At 43.9% G+C, this 23,080-nt stretch overlaps 1 protein-coding gene across 2 annotated transcripts; it reads left to right on the top strand.

The window, feature by feature from the left end:
- Positions 1-17,665: 17,665 nt before the first annotated feature.
- Positions 17,666-22,542, top strand: lysmd3 (LysM, putative peptidoglycan-binding, domain containing 3). Of its 2 annotated transcripts, none has more exons than XM_083783701.1 (3): positions 17,666-17,759; positions 20,449-20,739; positions 21,355-22,542. In XM_083783701.1, the coding sequence occupies exons 2-3, from the start codon at positions 20,467-20,469 to the stop codon at positions 22,093-22,095; spliced, it is 1,014 nt and encodes a 337-aa protein (XP_083639827.1). In that variant the 5' UTR covers positions 17,666-17,759; positions 20,449-20,466; the 3' UTR covers positions 22,096-22,542. The 2 variants fall into 2 exon arrangements, with proteins under 2 accessions (XP_083639827.1, XP_083639828.1); XM_083783702.1 differs by having other exon boundaries at positions 17,669-17,759; positions 20,452-20,739.
- The last annotated feature ends 538 nt before the right edge of the window (positions 22,543-23,080 follow it).

The raw sequence follows: 23,080 nt of genomic DNA on the forward strand, positions 1-23,080 counted from the left end.
CTAAAAGGAGGGCCCCGAATTTAGAATGGGGGGGCATTACTTCATCGCGTGTAGCCGGTCGGTTGGTGCCGGGGAATTAAATGCTAATTGCATTTCAGCCCCATGGAGGCGGCTGGCTGGCTGGTTGGGTTGGAGAGGGTAGAGGGTAGTTGGTTGGAGGACTGCGGTACTTCACGATTCACTGACCAACGCTCGATTGTAAGGGCCAGGGCCCTTTTGTTCTTTTATGCTCTTCTATTTCGTTCTGTGTTCTTTCGTTCCTTTTGTCTGTCTCGCTTTCTGGCATGCAGGCCTCCGCTACCTCCTCCTCCAAGCATCTCTCTCCTCTCTCTCTCTCTCTCTCTCTCTCTCTCTCTCTTCCCTCTCAACGGACCGATTTATTAACGGTTCCAGGGGGTTCCAAATGGACTCTTGCAGGTCTGTAACTCTGTGTGTACAAATGCTGCAAAAATATATATAATCATCAAATAAAAAATACAATACAGGTGTCCTACCCGGCAATGGGCTAAACCCCTTATCCCTAAACTTCTTTGCCTTTTTTTTTTTACTATTTTGAAAAACATTTTTTAAATAGTTCAACTAGCCAATCTACACAATCTACACGTTGTGAGCTTATAGACTGGCCAATTTAACTATTCAAAAATGTTTTTCAAAATAGTAAAAAATATATATATAGGCCCCTCCCACTGATTTTGCTAGCCAATTACAATGTCAAGTCACCCCTGTGATCATGTGCAAGTATAATTTGGAGTAATTTGGATCCCCCAAAATCATGTTTTTGCAACAAACTTTTAAAATGCATTTGCGGCACCCCCTATGGATGAAAATGGAATTGCTTTGGGCTCTGTTGATTAAACCACCCTTGACGTGACTATTTGGGGTGGATTGGACATCTCGTTCGTGATTTGTGGCATTTTTTTGGTGAAACTTCGGAAGCCGTTAAATGTGTGAGATTTACAAAGGTCCTTAATTGTTATGCCCTCCATAATGTAACGGTCAATGTATGTATTGTGTGGAAATTCAGAGCTATTGGTGCAGCCACAGAGGAGCATCCACATGTCTTCAGACAGACATTGCCTTAATAAAGGGCCGCTTCACCCCTTTTGCAATGTTTAAGACCTTTCCTGGGGTTTTTTAATGTGTGCAATAATGTGCTTTTAGATATTTTAATATTAAAAAAAACCCACAGACTACATTATTCTTCTAGCAATAGGGTGCAAATTGTGCTACAAATACTATATTAACATTGAGTGACTGCAGTTTCTTCCAGTTCTGAAATGTCCCTTTAATTATTAATTATATTGTTAGATGTTAGATAACGGTCTGCTCACTATACACTACTAGACCGAGTGGTCTTCAAGGGTCTTCAGTTTCACACCCCTCAGCTGAGAGGTATGAAGCAGGGATCCCCCCCCCCCCTCCTCCCCCCCACTACATATTGTAGAACATTGTGTCGCATGTCAATATAGCCTACGTTGTCATAGATCTCAAAGATAGACTTGTTTGTCCTCAGTGTTGTGTTGGTTTCCACATCTTTCATGTTAATGTGTATATGTTCAGACATTTAACCTCTTAAATTCTCAATACATAGTAGTTTTGACCTTTGGCCTTGGTCTGCCCCAACCCACAGCCCCACACACACATGCACACCAAAAACAGCCCATCTATATGAACTTGTAGATCGGCTATTGTCTGTGCATGTTCCCTTCAGAAAGTGATGCTCAAGTGCAGGTCCATGTAAAAAGGAAATGAAAAACGTTCCTATTACACAAAGATTTGGCAGGGCCCTTAAGTAAGTAGTATAAGTCTGAGGAACCCTTAGGGGTCCCATGACCCCTGTTGAAGACCTAGACTGTAATAAACACACACACACACACACACACACACACACACACACCGGGATATACCTGGTTTCAAGTTGGCTAAGTGCTAAAATAATTGTCCGCCATCCTGACAAAAACACCATGTTGAAATTCAAAAGTAAGTGATTATGGGTGACACACACACACACACACACACACACACACACACACACACTCCAGAGTGTATGACGGAAGCATTTGAACATTGATTGTGGGGGGGGGGGGTCTGGCTATAGCGAGCCTATGAGGAGACTAACAGGGTTGAAGGCCAATGAAGAAGCTAATGGAGAGGCTTAGGAAGCCTGATCTATGAACCCGTGGGACCTGACCTCCTTATGCAGGGTCAAGTTTTCAACACAGAACCCCCCCCCTTTCTCTCTCTCACCATCTCTACCTTTCTCTCTCTCCCCCTTTCTCACACTTTTTAACCCTTTCTCAGTCTGTCTTTCACAAACACAGGGTAGACCAGTGGTCCACCCCCTATACCAGTGTTGATTTCGTCGACTTAAGCGAAGACGAAAATTGTTCGTCGACTACCTTTTTTCACTGACAACAAAATGGAAACTAAATGAAAACTATGCTGCCTATGATGACAAAAGCTGAGACTAAATATACTGACAATTGCGTCAACAAATAAAAACTAGACTAACATGTTAAGAAGAGACTATAGTGGAGTAGAGATTCGAGAACAACGCGTCACGCTGAGCTTGTAGATCGTCCATTTTCAGTGTAAAAAGTCATCACGATGACTAAAGCTAAATGAAAACTATTCAAGAGACCAAATCACTAAAACTAAAATCAAAATGTGCTGTCGAAATCAACACTGCCCTATATCCACACAAATATCAAAACACTGTTTGACGTTAATTGTCAATGTCAACACCACCATACAGTAAATGTTAAAAAACTGACATTTGTAGTGGTGTATATGGGTGGAAGTGAAATCGCCTTTGGCAAGTCGGAATGGAATATTAAGAAATATCAGTATACATGTGTGTAATCATATGTTGATCACATTACTCAAATATAATGTGTTCTGTTTAATGTCTAGCATACAGTAATATACAGACCCGATATGGCAACTACTGTACAACAACATAAAATGCAGTATATATGTTTTTTTCTGTTATGCACACTGGAATAAACATTGGAATAGGGTTATAAAAGGTCAGTTTGTGATGATAATGAAGTGAGAGAGAGAGAGAGAGAGAGAGAGAGAGAGAGAGATGAGAGAGAGGAGAGAGAGAGAGAGAGAGAGAGAGAGAGAGAGGAGAGAGAGAGAGAGAGAGAGAGAGAGAGAGAGAGAGAGAGAGAGAGAGAGAGAGAGAGAGAGAGAGAGAGAGAGAGAGAGAGAGAGAGAGAGAGAGAGAGAGAGAGAGAGAGAGAGAGAGAGAGAGATATATATATATATAGTATATAGATAGAGAGAGAGAGAGAGGCAAGTCTCACGACATTCACCACTAAGCTATCCCTGCACTTTTAGGGCATGGGCTTCCCTGATCGGTCAACTCAATCATCGGCTTCACGGATTGGCCAAGCTTTGCAATACTGTTGACTATGCACAATATAGTTCACCCCAGTAAGGACCCCATTCTGCAAACAATATGGTCTCAAGTACATGTCAAATAACAACCTTAACACACAAGCTTCCCCTGTGGTTTTCTCCCATAACCGTTTGGAAGAATCCGAAAGGTCTTTCTATAGAACAAGACTCAACAAAGCCCCCCCCCCCCCCCCCCCCCCCCGTTGTTCCACGGCAGTGCCTGCCCAGCGTATTAAATGTTGCGTTGGGCACTGCACCTGGACGGACTAAAGAGAGCCTACCATGCAGCCGTGGCAGTAGGTCACAAGGTGTACTCGTTCGGCGGGTATGGGACCACCTTCATGTACATGGGTCAGATTGACGTACACGTCTTTAACACAGTGTCTTTGCGCTGGGCCAAGTTGCCCCCGGTGACGACCGGAAGAGGAGAGCGCCCCCCTGAGGTTCCCTCTATGCGCTATGGCCACACAGCTGTGCTGATACAAGATGACGTCTACATCTGGGGGGGAATGGTGAACCATCAGCCCTGCAACGTGCTTCACGGGTTTGAAGTAGACACCCACAGATGGTCCAAGCCAAGGTTCCTGCAGGGACTGTTCCAGAGGCAAGGTACGGCCACTCGGCCTGTGTCTTGGGCGAGGTCATGTATATTTTCGGAGGATACAACAGGCAGACCGGACACTCCAATGACGTGTATAAGTTGGACACCTCGACAATGGTCTGGTCTTTAATGACCACAGAAACACTATGGAAGCGCCTGCTTCCCCAATACCACTCTGCCACCGTCATCGGGACTAAGATGTATGTGTTTGGGGGCAATGGGAGGGACGTGGACCACAATAACAACATCAGAGTCTTTGACACGGTGACAAACTGCTGGCAGAGCACGGTCGCGCAGCCTCTTCCGGAGGGACGCGAGGGTCATTCAGCCTTTGCCTACAACGGAGAGCTGTACATATTTGGCGGCCGCAACTTTCGGCTGCGCCGGACCTTCAACGACCTGTGAAGTTTCAATCCGGAGACCTTCTCCTGGAAGAAAGTCGAGCCCAAGGGGAAATACCCGTGCTGGATAACTCGGATGTGCTCTTGCATGTGGGAGAACGCATGGTCCTCTTCGGAGGCTACAGGTACAGATACACGCCCAATGCAGTGGACGTTGAAGACCTCGAGGATGATGAATATGTGTACGACAAAGAGGTGTCCGATTTGTACATCCTAGATCCGAGTCCTAGTATGAAGACGTTATGCAAGATAGCAGTGATTCAGTACAATCTGGGGCAGTCAGGACTCCCATATGACATCAGGTGGGAACTGGCCGCCATGACTACCAACGGCAACAGATGAGGATAAGTTCCAGGCAATGGGACAGAAGAGAGAAAATGACTGCAAAGGGGAGGAATTGTTAAAGGGATATTTCACTTTCAAACATGTTTGGGGTCATTTCAACACCTACGATGGCTTCTGTGTGCACGCAGATCCGACACAAAAGATCCGACATGCGGAAATCACCGGTCACTCCCGAACATGCGTTGCTCCGTGCTTGCGGTTAGGGTTAGGTTATGGCTTGAGGTAGGTCGTCGGTCTAATGACAGTCGGACCAATAGTATGTCGGAACTAAAGCTTTTACCCGTGTGCACACCAGAAATTAGCTTGATTCAGTATTTAAATGAGATCTTTTTCCTAATACATTTTAACCTCAAACTCACTTTCTTCAAAAACACCCATCCTTGGTTCTGTTGAGTGATATTGGCTGTGATTTTTCAATACCCATTTTCATTTTTAATTTTATTTATTTTTATTTACTCAAACATAAAATGATAAAGGAATTGAAAGAATGCAGCCCCTCTCACATATTAGAACCCCCAAATCAGTCAACACCAGTACCAAGGACAGGTGTTTTCGATGAATCTATCATGGTTAAAATGGAGTTGGAAGTTACAATGGGTTTATCAAGGACGGGGAAGTGTCCTTGTGACTCTCACAAACCAGTAGGCTTTTGACCTCCTTGACCTACGTCAAGGAAGTCAAGATCCTGCCATGGCCAGATTAATATCATTGCACAGATATTAGACTGGAAATGTGTGGAAGACAAATTTCCAAGAGGCAAAATATTTCCCACTTTGAATATAGTGGGTTCCGAATTGGTCACACAACTATGGGGTGAGCAAAATGAAATTCAAACCAGACCCAAAATGAAATTCAAACCAGACCAATCTACCTACCTAAGAAGTAAATCCCTGAATATCTTTTTTCGGGGGGTAAAAAACATTTGTGTGAATATTTATTCACATTTTTGTGAATTCATATCAAACATCTCAGTTCCACCATCCTGCTGTCGCTTACTGTATGATGTCATCAATGTTACATCATCGACATTGACATCAGAGATTCACAGGGAAGGGAAACCATGCTGTTATTAGATATGTTGTTTTCATTTCAAGCTGTGCATTTCTGAGGGGCGCTAGCCTCTCCTATATACAATTTAATTTACGTCATAATTATGTGTCTTTTTTTTGGGGCAATACAAACATAAAATGCCATTAAGAAAGAAAGGATAATTTATGTAATTTGTGGACGAGCAAATTGACTTTTCTAAACACAGTGCAACTGTTAAAATTCAGCTCGGTGCTTATATATATATATATATATATATATATATATATATATATAACATATATTAACATTAAATACATTGAATATTTTTTAACATTGTATCATCATGATTAAAAGGGAACATAAGTTGACAAATTAATTCATGAGGAAGTATATATTTTCTTTTATTGGATGATGTACAATGATAAGAGTGCATCACGCCCCTCACTTCACACACGTGTGATTTTTTTTAGCCCATCCTATTCCCAGCTTGGTGTCTCCGTGTGCGATGAGATTTGATTGGCTGAGGGCTTAAAAAGTGAGGATGCCAAAAGTGATTGGCCGGAATGTGATGATGTATGATGATAATAGCGCCTATCACTTTTTGTTTTGTAAGTGTTAAGTAGCTCTAAATTAATTGCTTTGCTATACGTCCATTCAGTGATTGAGTGATTTGGGGGGGGGGGGGGGGGGGTGTCTCCAGCTCTTCAGTAAACAGAGAATAAATGTTGAGTTTGGGATACCAATTGACAAAATTGGAATCGGAGGCCTGTAAAGTTTTAACTCCTCAGTCCTGAACGTCTGAAAGTACAATCCATGGTTCCATATTGAGCACTGAATAGTGATTTCAATGGAGTTTTACGTTTACATTGTGTGTTTGTGTGTATTTGTGCATGTGTGTGGGCACGTGTGCGTTTTCTGTTCGTTTTTGTTCATTTTGTTTTTGAGCCCCTCATATGCTCAGCTTTTAGTGTGCGTCTACAAACTTTGTCCTACACAAACTTAAATTTTTTATTCCCGTTGACAATGAATGGACAATCTTACGTCATATAGTGTAAACACAAACATTGCGTAACACAAACATTGATGACGAAGGTGAGGCCGCAAATTGTGATTGGCAGGAATGAGATGGTGTATGATGATAAGAACACCCCTCACTTCACACAGGTGTGATTTTCTTTTACTCTTAATACCATATCGTTGTTGTCAGGCATCAACTCCATCTTTCAGGTTTTAAATTTGTCACCATAAATCTGTGTGTTGGTTATAAAACATTATTGAACCAATGTTAAGTATTAAAAGGCGCTTCGGACAAAACCAGCTAACTCCATTGGACCCTCAAACTGTGTGCTAAAGCAGCTAACTCCACCACCTCTCACCCTCTCATGCAAGTATCTGACAATAAAGTCACAATACCAACTATGATGAGGCAGTATTGCTTTGCTTTTAAAATAAGGTCTTCATTTCCTGAACATTTAATATTTTGTGTTTCTTTGTATTTTCCAATTATCCATTCATTTTTTTTAATTCTGAGACATTACCTTGTTAAATACTTCAAGTTTCATGCCTACTGTATATGATGCGAGTGTATGAAAAAAAGCCTCTCTCTTTTGGTACCCCAAAATTACAGCGAAATGAAAACAAAATACGGAAATATTCTTCCGTCCGAAATGCACCGCACAGCCCAGGGGGGCCCTGAAATTTTGTCTAGCCCGTGGGCCCTTGGGAGGGTAAATCCGGCCCTGCCAAGGATAGGTTGCCATGAGCCCCCCCCCCCCCCACATGATGTGTGTGTGTGTGTGTGTGTGTGTGTGTGTGTGTGTGTGTGTGTGTGTGTGTGTGTGTGTGTGTGTGATGCCTTCCACGTGGCTTTAAAAAGAGAACCCAGCCAAGGGGAGGGATAGAGCCTGCAAGGATTTATGGCCGGATAGAGGGCGGGAACCTACTGCTGAGAGGGGAGGGGGTTTGTGTGTGTGTGTGTGTGTGTGTGTGTGTGTGCATCTACACCAGTGGTTCCCAAACTTTTTACCTCGAGACCGAGAAGAGAAATTAAGATGCAAGCTTACCCGGGACCCAAACTAGTGACAATATAGCAGCTCTACAAGCTCACAATGTGTCGCTTCACACCACGTCACAAGCTTATTCATCTGCTATCGTCACGTAAATCGTCGCTTTAGAAACGTGCAGAATTACCCTGTACGCGTAAAGGCTCATACATACTCCAGTTTTTGGTGATAGGTTATCACCGCAGTGTAGTTTTTAAAGGGTTGGAAAACTACACCATTGCGTCAGTCGCGGTGATGATCAGCTATATCACGGCGGACACAGACTCATCTCTCTGTTCACTGATTGGTCTAGAAGTTGGGTAAACCACAGGGAGGCGGGGTCAATCCTTAAGGACATCACCGTGAGTATGATGGCCTCAACTCTTAAATAAGATATCACCTAAAACGGTGATAACCTATCACCAAAAACTGGAGTATGTATGAGCCTTTAAGGCCTATTCATACTCCAGTTTCAGGCGATAAGGTGACCACCGAAAACTACAACATGACGTCACACCACGGTGATAAGCGACTCACCCCAGCACTTCTCTCCATTTTATAAGCATCGTTTCGGTGGTCACCTTATCATTATCACCTAAAACTGGAGTATAGTGTTCTGATGGTTTGTTTACTGTTGAGTGAGAACAGTAACACTGTGTTTCACATTAAGCGAATCATCTGAGACCCCCTCCCGCCAAAATAATTTGGGGACCCTCCTGGGTAACCACTGAAAACTCAACTGAACAAACTGTTGTATCTGTCCATCCGTGAAGCAGCTCTCTCACACAGGGGATAACAAACAGCTTTGGTCAGTTCAAAACCAATGGATGAACGCTTGAGAACACTCAGAGAACATTGTATGTGATCATTTAAGCCCTTTTTTTTCCTTATTAGCTGAGAGGGATGAAGCAGATTTCTCATAGATCTCGTCATAGACTTGTGTGACAGCACCGTCGTCATTGGTAATGGTAAATTCATGTTTTGTTTGTTTACACGTTATCTTTCAGTTGGATTCATGGTGTATTTTCAGGCATTAATGTTTGGCTCTGTACTTTGTCTCCTTTTTTCCCCCTCGAGTCTACACCCCGGGAGTCTACACAGGCAGGATCAAGGCGTACACAGTCCTGCCTTGACCCCGCCTCGAGCTTCCACCGATTGGCCAGGCCGTTTGGTGGCCGGAGCATGGAGTCTGCCTGTGAGTTCCCAGATGGGAGCAGGAGAGGGGGAACCCAGTGTACTCTCTGCTGCCCCATCTGGTGGAGCCAGGTTACCCATCACCACCCACCAGGCAAACCAGGCATACTTAATGAACTGGTGGGGGTGCCCACATAAACATGACATTTTAACAAATACTGTACACTTTTTTTTGAAAAGATTCTTCCTCCTTATATAACAATAAGGCCTGATGATCATGGTTTAGAGTGGAAAAACATCATGGCACTCCATCTTTAAATGAATGGCCTACATCAACATCATACTACAGTCAGTGTCACACAAAAGTAGCACATCGACAAGCTCGAGCTTGTGAATCTGCTAGTACTTTTGGTATGTTAGAATTTGAATCCTGAAAAGTAACAGTTTTGGACACAGGTTTCCACTTGACAGTGACAATATACTTTGTTGACCGGAGTCCCCCAGGGGTCTGTATTAGTAGCCTAGTTCCTTTTTTCCCCCTCTACACCATGGACTCCATTTTCGTGCATGCTAAACCCCTCATGCCTAAACTACTTTGCCTTTTTTACTATTTTGAATAGTTAAAATAGCCAATCAAAAAGCTCACACAACGTGTCGATGTAGATCAGCTAGTTGAACTATTCAAAACGTAATTTCAAAATAGTAGAAAAAGGCAAAGTAGTTTAGGGATAAGGGGTTTAGCATGGACGGGAAAATAGAGCCCCAGGGCCATATCTCTTTGCTGACAATAGCCAATCTACGAGTTATCTCACAACCCTATGGTATCAGGATTAATTATTTGAATTATTGTTGTGTCCGAGTGGGCGGGGAGCTGCTGGGAGAAAAGAGGGGCGTCGCTCCCACTTGGATCGGCTCAGCGGGGGAGGCTGACCGACCCACCACGACATCACAAGGAGGTCAGAGTTCAAGTTCAATACGGCAGGGGAGGCTCCTTCACGGCCGTACGGACAACAATACAGAACAAAAGACCAGTCTGAGAGAGAGTGTGTGTGTGTGTGTGTGTGTGTGTGTGCCTGTGCATGCACGTGTAGAAGTATGAGAGTTGACAGCGAGGTCACGGCGGCTGTGTACTACACTGCATCGACGGTAGCGAGGATCCTCTCATCAGCCCCGACTAAAGAGACCTCAGGATTGTTGGCTCCTCGTCGGAGGGCCCACCGCTTCCCCGATCCTCCACAGAGTCCAAACACAACAACTAGCGAAGCACCAGCCTGTCTCCACTATACCGTCTACGCGTGAGAATGAAACATGGGGCTGAAAAGGGGCATAAACAGTCACCCATAACATGCTGTAGAGTACAGTCGACGCACTGACGTCGTGAAACCGTCGTCGAAGACCCGCTTAAACAACCACACAGCCGATCTACAACATCACAAGGCATTGTAAGATACTTGACCATTTTCGCCTATAAGGGCATTCCCCAAGTATAGCTCATGTTGTGAGCTTGTAGATCTGCAATTTCTTTTTTTACTTTTTACATTTTTATCCCACGATTTTGTAACCCAGTTTTCTCTTTTCACCCAGTGCCAATTATCTAATGTAATCCTGGGCGCTACACTTCCACTGCCAACCTGGGGGGGGGCAGCGGACTGACCTCATGCCTCCTTCTATGCATGAGGAGTCCAAGATCTGCAATTTTTGAATGTTTTCTATTCAAATTAGTGATGCACCGAATATCACCGAAACTATTCGGTTTCGGCCCGAACAGGCAGAAAATATATCACAGAATAGTGTATGCAATTAATGCATTAAAAAGAGCTAAATAAATGTTTTATGGACCCATAATAGTGATTATTATTTAAGTCTAGCCATAACCATTTATTTTTCCATAAATCAGGTAGCTTTAAGGTACGGCCATGACAGCAAGGGTAGGAAAAGATATATAATATTAATCATATTCGGTATTCGGCCAACTGTTTCATATATTCGGTATTCGGTTTCGGCCAAGAATTTCCCTTTCGGCGCATCCCTAAAATGTTTGACACCTTTGGCTATAATGACAATACAAAAATAGAGACACCAGGTAAAGATGTGATTTGAACTCACAAAAAAACAGGGTCAGATTGTGCATCCGGACCACAGAACCGATCAGCGCCAAACACTGCATGCGTGCTGCGGCGCTGCATACATTATACTTTTAAATAGTTTACTTGTGCGTCTGTGATGGCGCTGAAACCATGACTGATGGCATGGCTCTGAGTTGTATGTTTTCCCCCCTCATGTGTCTATAACCGTAGGGGACACCAGATACCGTAGCGCATGTGTAACCGTATAGCACTGAAAACAAATAACCTTCACTTCCCTCGGAGGGATGCTGGTGATTTTTTATGTCAACTATACACCGCTTATTATGAATATTCTGTGGCTAATCCACACCAAAATCTGAAATCCGAATCGGGAGAAAAATAAAACAAATATGCCCTGGGGCAGACCGAAAGTCTGTGTGCGCGCGTGTGTGTGGTTAGCGTACGTGTGTGTGTGCGCGTGTGTGCGTTCTGTGAATTACATGCATGTTTTTTATGCATGTCTGTGTCTTCGTCTTTCTATGTGCATGTATGTATGTGTGTGTCACCATCTTCGATATTCATCATGGTATCTCCCTATATAGAGGGTATGCGCATGCTTAAAGTGAATGGCACATATAGAGGGTATGCGCATGCTTAAAGTGAATGGCACATCGAGTGGCAAAGCAACATACAAAGTGAGTTTAACATTGTTTAATGCAATCCGATAGGACTTTTCTGTTTGGATGCAAAGGGTTGGCAAGGCCAGAAAGTAGTTTTTTGCCACTCCGTCAGCATTCCTGCATAACTTCCGGGTTTGATGATGTCATGCACATACCCTCTATACATTGCTCTTATCTAAAGCAGGGGTCTTCAACCGGGGATCAGAGATAATCTTTGTGTGATAGTTCTTTTTTTAATTAACAACTTGAACCCAACCCTCACATCAATATTCTGGGGGAATATTACCCTTGGATATCGACTAGTATTAACACTTTCAGGCAGCGCCTCCTGCTGTCAATACAGCCCAATAAAACGAGTAGAGGCACAAAAACATTTTTGAGCAGCAACCTACATGTCTCAGGATTCACCACAAGCAGTAAAATGGCTGGTGCAATGCGATCAGAAAGCACTGTTTACATCTGAACGCCGGGCGGTTTGGACTAAAAACAATAACTTGAGTATTTTTCGAGAAGAAAACAAGCAACAAAGAAACGACAATGACTAATGAGTGGATCCTTATGGGAGGCACGCGCATTGTTCCTCACGATGGGAAGAACGTAGGCGCTGTCTAGCAGCCTGGGCAGCACGGAAGGTTAGTGTTGAGCTTCGGCTGCAAGGTACTAATAAAACCCTTACTACACGCCATCTGACGAGTTTGGCGACCTCCGGGGTTAAATCTTAACCCATCAGCTGACGGGTTGCGAGGCGATCTGGCGTCCATCGTGTTAAGAGGTACAGGGGGAAAAAAAGAGCAGACCGACTAACTGACCAAGTAAGTTGTGAATGTTTAAGTCGTTAATGTCTAAGGGGAAGGGATCATTGGCCTGGTCTAAAGCAGTGATTACAAACTTTTTTTAATTCTAAGGATCCCATATAATGGCTTTATACAAGGTGCTTTACAATATGTATTACATTCACCCACTCACACACCGACGGCGGAGGAAACCATGCAAGGCACCAACCTGCTCATTGGGAGAATTTCTGTTCAGTGTTTTGCTCAAGGACACTTTGACACTTAACTCTGGGGATCGAACTTTGGGGAGGTAGCGCAGCCGCTACGCCCGCCGAGCCACTGCCCCCCGAATTAGGCCACAGACCCCCAATTTGATACCTTTTTTGCGTTTGTTTTTAATCTCTGGACTGGTACCCCGATGTACACTGTACACTGAGCAGTGGCTCAGGCGGTAGAGCAGCCATCTTGGAATCCGAAGTTTCCAGGTTCAATTCCCGGTGTCCTTGAAGCAAGACACTGAACCCCAAATTAAACACTGAACCCATAATTGCTCCTGATGAGCACATCGGTGCCTTTTGGTTTGGTTTCCTCCGCCATCGGTGTGTGAATGGGTTGCGGTTGCGCTGTTTTTGCACAATAAAGAAAGCTCAACTATGTAGATCGGCTATACTTGTGGATTTAGGGTTCGGACTTCGGATTAAAAATGGAAAGAATTCAAGGTAAAAAATATCCTATGCATCCATCCATCCTCTCACACAGGGAGTCCAGGCCCTCTCTCTCATCCCCCGCAGCATGCATCAATCTCAGCCCGCCTGCTCTGCGTGACACCCCAGCACCTCTCCTCCACGGACAGGGTCTTGTTTATGCCACTGTCCCGCTTTGTGCCGAGCGAGCAGCCATTAAAGGGGGACGATGAGACACGAGAAAAGGAGGTACAGGCACTAAAAACAACGCTTCCGCCCAGTGAATCCCCATTCAGACCCTGCCGGGGGTCTTACGGGGGGGAGGGGGGGGGGGGTGCCTCTGAGACGGACCCCCGTGACCCCTGCCAGGCGATGACATAAACATTAGCAGACAAAAGAGACCAGGGGGGTTCTGAGCAAGATCCAGTCTGGGGAAAAAAGGCAGACCAAAGTACAGACCCCTGGCCAAGTTTACCAAGTAGCAAAGGGGTTTAACACCCTATATATTATTATTTATTGTTTTAATTAAATATACAGGCGATATTTGTACAACTGCTCAGAGATAGGGTGCATTTTGCATCCAAAAACACAGTTTATAGTTAAGGGACGTCACGCAATCAAACAACGACCTCTGCATCTATGGGATGCACGACTGTACTGTTTATTATTCTAGTTTATTTTGCTAGCTTTAGTTATTATATAATAATCATTTCTTCTTCTGTTTTCTACAGAGTTAAATGCTGCAATTTGTAAAAATGGATAAATATGACTCCTAACGTTGTTGAAGTGGGACTCATACAATGTCCCTGCAGGGACTCATCTAAAAGACCATCCCTGCATCCCGGCCGGGACTCGATTACATTGAAAACCTATGTACATCACTGACTGCTGTACATGAACGAAAGAAAACTGATCTTGTGAGCTTGTCCATCTCTGAAAGCTTTCCCCAAAATAGCAGACAATACTAGAACAGGTTAAAGTAGTTAACAGAGGAGAAGCAGGTGTAAGTGCTGAATAGATACAAGCTTTCCTCCCTCCCATACAGAGATAAAGGGTTTAACTAAGCTGTGTAAGGCTCCATCACACAGTGACAACAAAGGAGATTTACAGCCAGGCAGGCACACACACACACACACAAGCACCACCACCAAAATGACAGCATGTCAGATAAATTACAGATGAGGTGGACATTTTTAATTATTCAACCATGGGGGAAGAGAACTCGCCTGGGCCCTGGCGGCCACCACCACCACGACCCCTCCCCTAAAGCTTGTCCCGAGCATTCTGCGTAAAACGCGCAAAGGAACCCTTTAATTAATACTAGCATGCAGCACAACACGACATTCTAGCCCACTGGACTCGTTCATTCAACAGTAGCCGCACATGTGCGTTCCTCAAACCGAAGCCAAGATTTACTACTTAAAGCCCCCTGGGTGTAGATTAGTCAACGGCCGGCCTTTATGAGCGGAGCGGGTCCCCGTCGGGTCGGTCTCTCTCTCTCTCTCTCTCTCTCTCTCTCTCTCTCTCTCTCTCTCTCTCGCATTACGCACCATGTGTGGCAGTGAGTGCGGTTCCCCCAAAGAGAATCGTTGTTTTATTTCAATGGAATGGAGACACAAAGCGCAGTGTCCACACACACACACACACACACACACACACACACACACACACACACTGGACGATCCTGGACGTAACCATGGAGAAGCTCCCCAATGGGTTTCTACCCGGGGCCATTCATTTCCTATAGTGATCACACTGAATCAATATTTAGGCGTTTCAATTTTATTAGCTTAATTGCTTACGAGGGAGATAATTTTTTTTGGCACAGCGCGAAAATAAATTACTAATTAGCAGTGGTATATGGGCTGCGAACACTTTTAATCGTTTTCTTACGGTGCTTTGGTGAAGCTGTCGGGCATAATAGATGGAGGAGGAGAACGATAAAAATAGATTACCTTTTTTGTTTCAAGTTATTCACTCTCTTCACAGTCTTCAGCCTTCACTGTTTATTCTCTGTCGTCGCTGCATGCTTGGTCATTAGGACCTTACAAATAAAAACGCCTTTTAACCAGAGCACGTTGCACGTTGTTTTTGTTTTTTAGATTGATGGCGCTCAATCTAAACGTTGACACCAAGTAGGCTAATAATTAAGAAAGAACAGCTCCTGTCTTTTTGTTTGTTGACCAAAACAAGACATTAAATATGAAATAACTAAAGTCCTGCATAATAGGCTACCGTGAAATGAATGATGAATCAGGAAATAATATAGTTTGGTCGTGAGTGAATAAAAATGCCCCGACATCGTTTAAAAAACAAACACCTGTTACAAAGAAAGAAAGCTTACCTGACACCTTGTAGGGTGGCCTTTTTGCCCCAAGATATAGATTACAAAAAGATCTTGATTGTCGTGGACGATACCATGGATAAACTTCCTCTCTCGGTCAGTGTCGAGGGATTCAGCTCAAGCTCCTTCTCATAAATGTTTGCATCGTCTTGATTAAAACGAAAAATATATATATATAATCCGTTATTATTCGTAGGCCAGCTCTCGGTCTCCAGTGAACAACATAGGCAATAATAATAGGTCATGCAGCGCCAACGTCATCTAGCGGGGCTGGGTATAATGCGAATTGCGAAATAACGGTCCTCTCCGTGGAGGTAGATGATAATAACTTTATACCAACAACAGGCGAGTCTTTTTACGCGCTGTGCAGGTCCCAGTGGTGTGCAGCGGCTGTGCAGCCATGTGCGGGCTTCACTTCGTGCAGTGCTTACTGTCTGTGTCGCCGTCTTCTTGTCTAGAATCCCAGGACGGGAGGAGACACTGTCTGTGGGACTGCCTACTGTTGCCTTTAGAAGTACGACCGACTCCCCAGTTAATGACACAACAAGATGTGTTAATCCCTTTGGAAACCTCCTCGGGAAGCTTCTGGTGCCGCCGGGTTGTCCTGGCGGACAGCGCCACCCTGCGAGACATCAGGAGGCCACATTTGGTTGGTATGGCTGCTGTAGACTTATTAGGCTGTCAGTTTCCTTATGCAATTAAGGCAGCCTATATACAATAATGTTTCGATAAAATCCCAATGTTTCCCTCCTCGGAAAGGGAGTGTATCCTCCACGCAGACAAGTGACATTAAGTCCAATTGATATTACCGCCATAGTTGTCTTACTCTTTTGAAGCACCGCAAAAAGTTAAGTATACAGGCTGACGCTATAAGTTCACAGTCTCACTCTCTCTTCTTGGGTTTCTCGTAGTCCAGTTTCTTGCATTTTCAAGTTCTTCTCTCTGTCCGTGTTCTTTATTTGTTTCTCTGGCTCTGGCTCAGTCTGGTAAAGTAAGAACTAGCTGTTTGTTTGTTTGTGTGCTTGGTTCCTAGCTTCTGCGTTTCCGGTGTGAGGCTGCAGGCAGGCTGTGCCGTTCCTAATGAGTGCACCTGTGGTGGACGTGGAAGTATAGTAGTCAACAGCACAACAGCAGCTATAGGCTTCTTTTGTTTAAAGTGGGACATTTGGTCTTTTTTATTTTTAGTTACTATATTAAGTGGATTCATGAATGTACGTACATACTATATTATAGTATATACGTACATTTATAGGGGTTTAATGGTTTATAAATAATATCTGACCCTATCATCCTACCATAGTACCATTATCACCATACATATATATAAGGAAAAAAATTCAAACTTTCCTTATGCTTTAATTAAAGTAGCATGTGACATGTCAAACTATTCCAATCATGAAAACCCCCTTTGACATGTCACATGCTACTTAAAGCATAAGGAAAGTTTGAAATGTTTGCCTTTATAGGATGTTAATGGTAGGGTCACATATAAACCCCTATGCTCAATACCTCGATACCGCAAGTGGATTCATGAATATAGGCCTATAGACATTATTTTAGGCCAATAATTTTTTTTTACTTTACCAAATGTAAGGTATCATTATGCAGCATATGCCATATTGAAAGTGTGTAAAGTATGACATCAGGGTAGGCCATGTATAAAGTCCTTAGTTCGAAAACTACTGGATTGCACCAGTGCCATCTAATGCTCGCCGCCAATAAAATAATATACCAACAATAATGACAACTACATAAAGTGGCTTCCTGGCTTCTACAACTGAGTTATTAATTTGATCCTAAACAGTCAATTTTACATCCTTTGATATCCAGCGCCATCTAGTGGTAAGCCAAACCCTTTAAGTATATCTAAGGCCAAACCATTCTCATGTATCCTGCGATTTGTGCGTCATCACGTCAACATTTTGTTGACGTGGCGTGAAACGTTGGCTAATCAAAGGTAAGAGTCCAGATCCCATCTCCCGAAAGCCAAATTGGTTGTCCAAGGCAACCATCCATTCAATCACAGCCAAGGGATTCTCTTCACCGTGCGGGTTCTAGTTTGCCATTGGCCCCGTTGGTTGCCACGCTACCGACGAGCCAATCACAGAGCTAGTGCCAACCCTGCGGGCTATGGGATGTAGACGTCAAGCAGAGACAGTAGCTATAGTAGCAGGTATTGCTAACGTCAAGGTAAGCCAGAGGAAGAAGAATGGATGTAACTCTGGACAACAACTGAATTATTCATCATCTTCACAGGTGAAAGTGAAACATTGAACTTTAAAAGACATATATGACGTGTATTGGCACGCGCGGTCGGCGACAGTAAACGCATTGTTTGCTACGAGCCAACAACAAAAGTAACGTTAGCTGTCGTTAGCCAGCCGAGCTAACGTCACTGAAGTCATGATGAAGTGACTGTACTGTTGAGTCTTGACAGCTTGTTTTACTAAAGCATAGTATTGTGTATTATTGGATATGATTATATAATTATATCATAGATGATAACTACACATAACTTTAGTTCGACTTGTCCTTTGAACGTCTGTGTCTGTATGAATTGTTGTCATATTGTTTCTGTGACTTATAATAGCTTATAATATTACATTATCATAACTTTCGAATGTATATGAAACTAGAGAACAATATTTGAACTCTCAAGTCGCAGCACAACTTTTAATGCTTACACGATTAACGCTAGGGCCGCATGATGATGATCATAGTTCTATTTGATCGAGTCTGACATTTACTTAATCATCAACGAATAGTAAAAGCCTGCAGACTTGATTGTATACATCTTTGATAGATGGTCTTGATCCAAGGCTAATGATGGCGGGGTGATCTAAGAGTAGACTACTGTTTATGGAAAATGCATGTATTGTAATGTCACAGACATGTATGCATTTTCCATAAACAGACATTGTCATTCACAAGCCATTCGGTGGCTATAACTTCATCAATCTGTCACAGCATTAACAGATTCCCCAGGCCCAATCAACACTTTCCTAAACGTTTTATGGTCAGTTTTATGGACCAGCAAATGTCCTCACTTTAGTTTTGACTTGATATATATTATATACAGCAACTATACACATAATATGAAACGATTATTGCCTGGTCTGGTGGTGCTCAGAATGTGCTGTACCATTCTAGATGTAGCTTGGGTGATTAATAACATAAGCATAGAACAACACTTTGTCCATACATCTGTTTGATTTCACTGTTTGTTTCACAGTGAAGCGTCTATACTTCTGTGGAATATAAATGCTATTGCCTGCCCTCCTCCTCTGTCACACACACTGTATTGAAATCACCATGGGTCACTGTCACACACTGTATTTAAATCATATGGGTCACTAACTCAGGAGATTTGACAGACAGTCACAGACTGAAGAATAACTAAAGTCCACCTCTCCAGCTGCACAAACGGCTAAGATAAGATTGCATACTGATGATGACTGGCCCCAATGATAACTAGAAGTACTGTACTTTTGCACCAGCAGGGAAGCTATCTTCAGTCAGTGTATGTAACAATAACACGTTTCTCTACTAGACCAGGGGTCTTCCATAGGCGCTCCTCAAGACTTACTGCAGGCCAGGGTGCAAACTCTGTGTGATAGGATCATTTAATCGAACATTAAACCACTTGAACCCTAGCATCCCTATTCTGAGAACTTCAGAAAATGGCAGGTTTACAAGCTCGGCTAGGTGGTTTGGTGTAGAGCTGAGCAGATCAAGTACAGAGTGAAAGTACTTAGTTAAATGTCTGAAAATGCACATTAACGTGAATTCAACATATTAAAAATAATAATTTACACAACACTGAAGTGTGGCTTCAACATGGATCTCGTACTTTTATAAAACAAAAGTATGAAACGTGAAAAAATTAGCTACTTCTGTGGCGTACTGGCGACGTGTCGTGTACAGTGTTTTGCACTCATCGGGTAGCTCTTGAGTCCAGAAACAAGGACACGCATATACCTTTTATGAAGATAGGTGTCAGAGAAGATCATGGGCCAATTATTACTGAAGAATTCACTTGTGATTTGTGCATAAACATATTTATTGGAAACGGGAACAACAGTCACAGACCTTCATTAGGTTAGCTTCCTGATGAACTTGGTGTGTGTACTGAAAATGTAATGTTCCTGACTGTTCCCAATATAAAAAAATGCCAGTGAAGTACACTGCGCTCCCTGTTTGGTTTGCGTTTTGCTTTTGACTCACTAAAGTTTACTCAGTTCCCTCCCTTCAGGGTAGAACAAATATAATAACACGTTGGCTCCTGTGTTGAGCTCTGACTTCATGTTATGTCTGGGTAATACTTACTTCAAGTCAGTATCACAATTATTTCAAACCTTTGCTTATAACAAAACAAACGTGCTTCTCGATTATTCAATTAACCTACATGAGCAAGATACGGTAGGGTAGGGCAATTCTCTTTGGTTAAAATGAGCGTTAAATAGCTATATTCTGATAGTACTCATTGCAATTTGCTATAGTGTTTGTTCAGTAACAGGAGTCGTCATGTCTCTAGTTCTGTATTAAACCAATGTATTTTCAGGTAGTCGGGATAATTTTTCATCAAACTCAAAGGATACAGATTAAACAAGTGGAATTGGAAGTGATGACACAAAGAAATGAGCAAACAAAATTTGAACTGTAAAAAAAATGAAGGCTGATAAATACTCTCCTGGTCCGAAATTTCACAACCCGGCACCTGAAAAGTGTTATTCCGTTTGTTGAAGAGCTGGGAGACGGGGAGACTCCTGTTACTGAATGCACCTGACCAACTCTTTAGCAATGATTGCTTTAACCAACCAAATGAATGATGAATTGCCCAGCCCTTACGTGGAACCATGCTTGTTCTTTCACTGACGTAATTCAAAGGAATTAAGTCTCTCTGCCAGAGGCAACAGCTGTGTAATTAAAGCTTTCTTCCCTCCAGAAGAGTGAAGACGGGACGATGGCCAGTAGAAGTCAGCACTACGCCTTCCAGTCGGCCACGACGGTGCAGCCCGCCAACGGCGGCCACGCCTACCTGTTTGGGAGCAACGCCGCCGCGTCGGAGAATGACCTGTCCGAGGAGGACGGCGAGAGCTGCGAGCTGCGGCCACGCGGCAGAGAGCGCACACGGAGGAGCACGTCCAGGGAGAGGATGGACGACATCGTCTACCTGGCCAGAGACGTGCAGGAGGGGGAGACCCTGAACAGCATCGCTCTGCAGTACCACTGCTCCGTAAGGCCTTTTTGTCCTCCCCGATACGAGTAACTTGTGTATCGGTCGATATCGAGTACCACTGTGTACATTTAAAAAAACATCTAGGACAAAGTGGGGTCCAGAGACTCTCTGGCTTCCTTGAGTGGGTTCCAAATGAATCCTTACAGACGGTTCTTTAATTCAGACTGAAAGTTTGAGAACCACTGATAAATAAAATGAATACAATATCCATTAATGGACTGTTTTCCGACTATCCTTGGGATTGTGGGTGGGATAGGGGATTGAGGTTTTTTATATATTTTATGGTGTCCGTTTAATACTTGCCCCTGGGCTTCTGTTGTATAAAACCTGAATAAAAAGATTTTGAAAAGAAAGAAAATATCCATTAATAATTGTTTAAGTGCCGCTACATGTTAATGGTACACTGTAAATGGTACAGTAAGAAAGTAAAACATTGGAATTAACGATATCGCAATAATCAATATGCTTAACTTAATGCCACCTATTTTTATACCGTTAATCAGATATTGATAAAGCATGTAGATCCATATTTACTCTGCAAGAGTTAAATTAACACTTTGTTGTGATGAAATGTTAACGTGCATTCCATTCCTCGTCTGTACCTCTCTTTAGGTGGCTGACATCAAGCGAGCGAACAACCTGCTGACCGAGCAGGACTTCTTTGCTCTGCGCTCGGTCAAGATCCCCGTCAAGCGCTTCAGCGTCCTCACCGAGACCCACGGTGCCGCGGCGGCGACGGCCCTCAAGTCCGCCTCCCCCGCCAGCACACGCCGCGTGCCCCCGGTGCCCTCCTCCTGCCCCGTCGCGGCCGCCGCCATCGCCTCCTCCGCCCTCCCCATAGAGTCCTCCACGGACTCCTCGTCCTCCACGGACAGCGTGGAGGGCTTCCTTCTGGAGAAGGACAAGGACATCGAGCAGCTGGTCAAGTCGTCCACGGGCCCGTCGCGGAGCAGCCTGAACGAGGTGGTCTCCTCGCTGACCCTCCAGCAGCAGCAGGGGGAGGTGGAGTACAAGGCGGTGGCGCCCCGGAGGAAGGACCAGTACTACGGGGCGGACTGGGGCATGCGCTGGTGGACGGCGGTGGCCATCATGGTGGTGGTGGGCATCATAACGCCCGTGTTTTACCTGCTGTACTACGAGGTGCTGGTGAGGGCCGACGTCAGCCACCATGGGGGCGGGGGGGGAGGCGGAGGTGCAGACCCAGGGCCGCCGGGGCACAATGGGGGGGATGTGGGCAGCGACCGCGTGCCGGGGGATCCAGTCAACGGAGGAGATCCACAACATCAGGCAGACAGAGCGGATCATGAGCTGGGAGAGCCAAGCGAGGAACGACACCAACAGAAGAACACATAGCGATAATGACAATGACCATATTCTAGACTTTTAGACAGTACAGCATAATGCTTGTCAAGGACTGAACCAGCACCAGTCTGACCCGGAAAATATTCCTGTGTCGTTTTTCGGAGCACGTTTTTTTTTGTTTTGAAAAACAACAATGCTACAAGCTATCTTGCTTAGTCACTTCATAGAGGGAACACAACTAGTAGGGCTGGGATCCAGAGGAACCAGATCCTGTTCCATCACATTGGAACAGTTTACCGGGGAACCAGGTTTTATCACGCTGTCTGAGCTGGCATGTGGTACTAAACGTCTGCTAAACGATTACAATACTGCTGGCACTCAACCTTTTTAATAAAGGACCACCATAATTCACGAGTGTACATGTAACCAAATGGACGCGTAGTTACAGACCTGTAAGGGTCTATTTGGAACCCTCTATAGGATAGATTAACCCATTCTGAACGGGAACCCATTTTGGTGTTGGCATCATGTCGTGCTTTAGCTATTTAAAAATAGCAGATCTACAAGCTCATATCGCGCCACCGAGTGGCGCGATACGAGCTTGTAGGTCTGCTATTTTTTGAAAAATCGAAGAACGACTGACTTTTTAGAATCTGATCTCAGGTCAGAATGGGTTAATCAGACCAGTGTGTGTCCAGTGGAAACCTCGTATGAATCTGATCTCAGGTCAGAATGGGTTAAAAGGGAACCGTTAAGAGGGAATCGTTAACATTCTAAAAGGATCCCAACCCTAAACGCTACCCGTTTTTTAAAGGTTTTTGGAGAGCAGAAATAATAACTATACATTCACTCGGTGGATGATCTTTTTAAAAGCCCTTTTTACTCACTGGGACCCAGTTGTACTTTTCTTGCAACGGAGAACTTTGCCATAAAAAAAAATTATGTTGGGAGTAGATTATTTAGATCTAATGTAATTTGATTGCTGCCACTGTGTTATTGATGAGAATATACTTTATAGATTAACTATAATTTATTT

Source organism: Protomyctophum parallelum, assembly GCF_964188405.1.
Source record: "Protomyctophum parallelum genome assembly, chromosome: 15".
Taxonomy (NCBI): Eukaryota; Metazoa; Chordata; class Actinopteri; order Myctophiformes; family Myctophidae; genus Protomyctophum; species Protomyctophum parallelum.

Coding starts and splice junctions, on each gene's coding strand:
- lysmd3 (XM_083783701.1), top strand. CDS start 20,467: ATGGCCAGTAGAAGTCAGCACTACGCCTTCCAGTCGGCCACGACGGTG. Junction 20,740..21,354: donor CTCTGCAGTACCACTGCTCC/GTAAGGCCTTTT, acceptor ACCTCTCTTTAG/GTGGCTGACATCAAGCGAGC.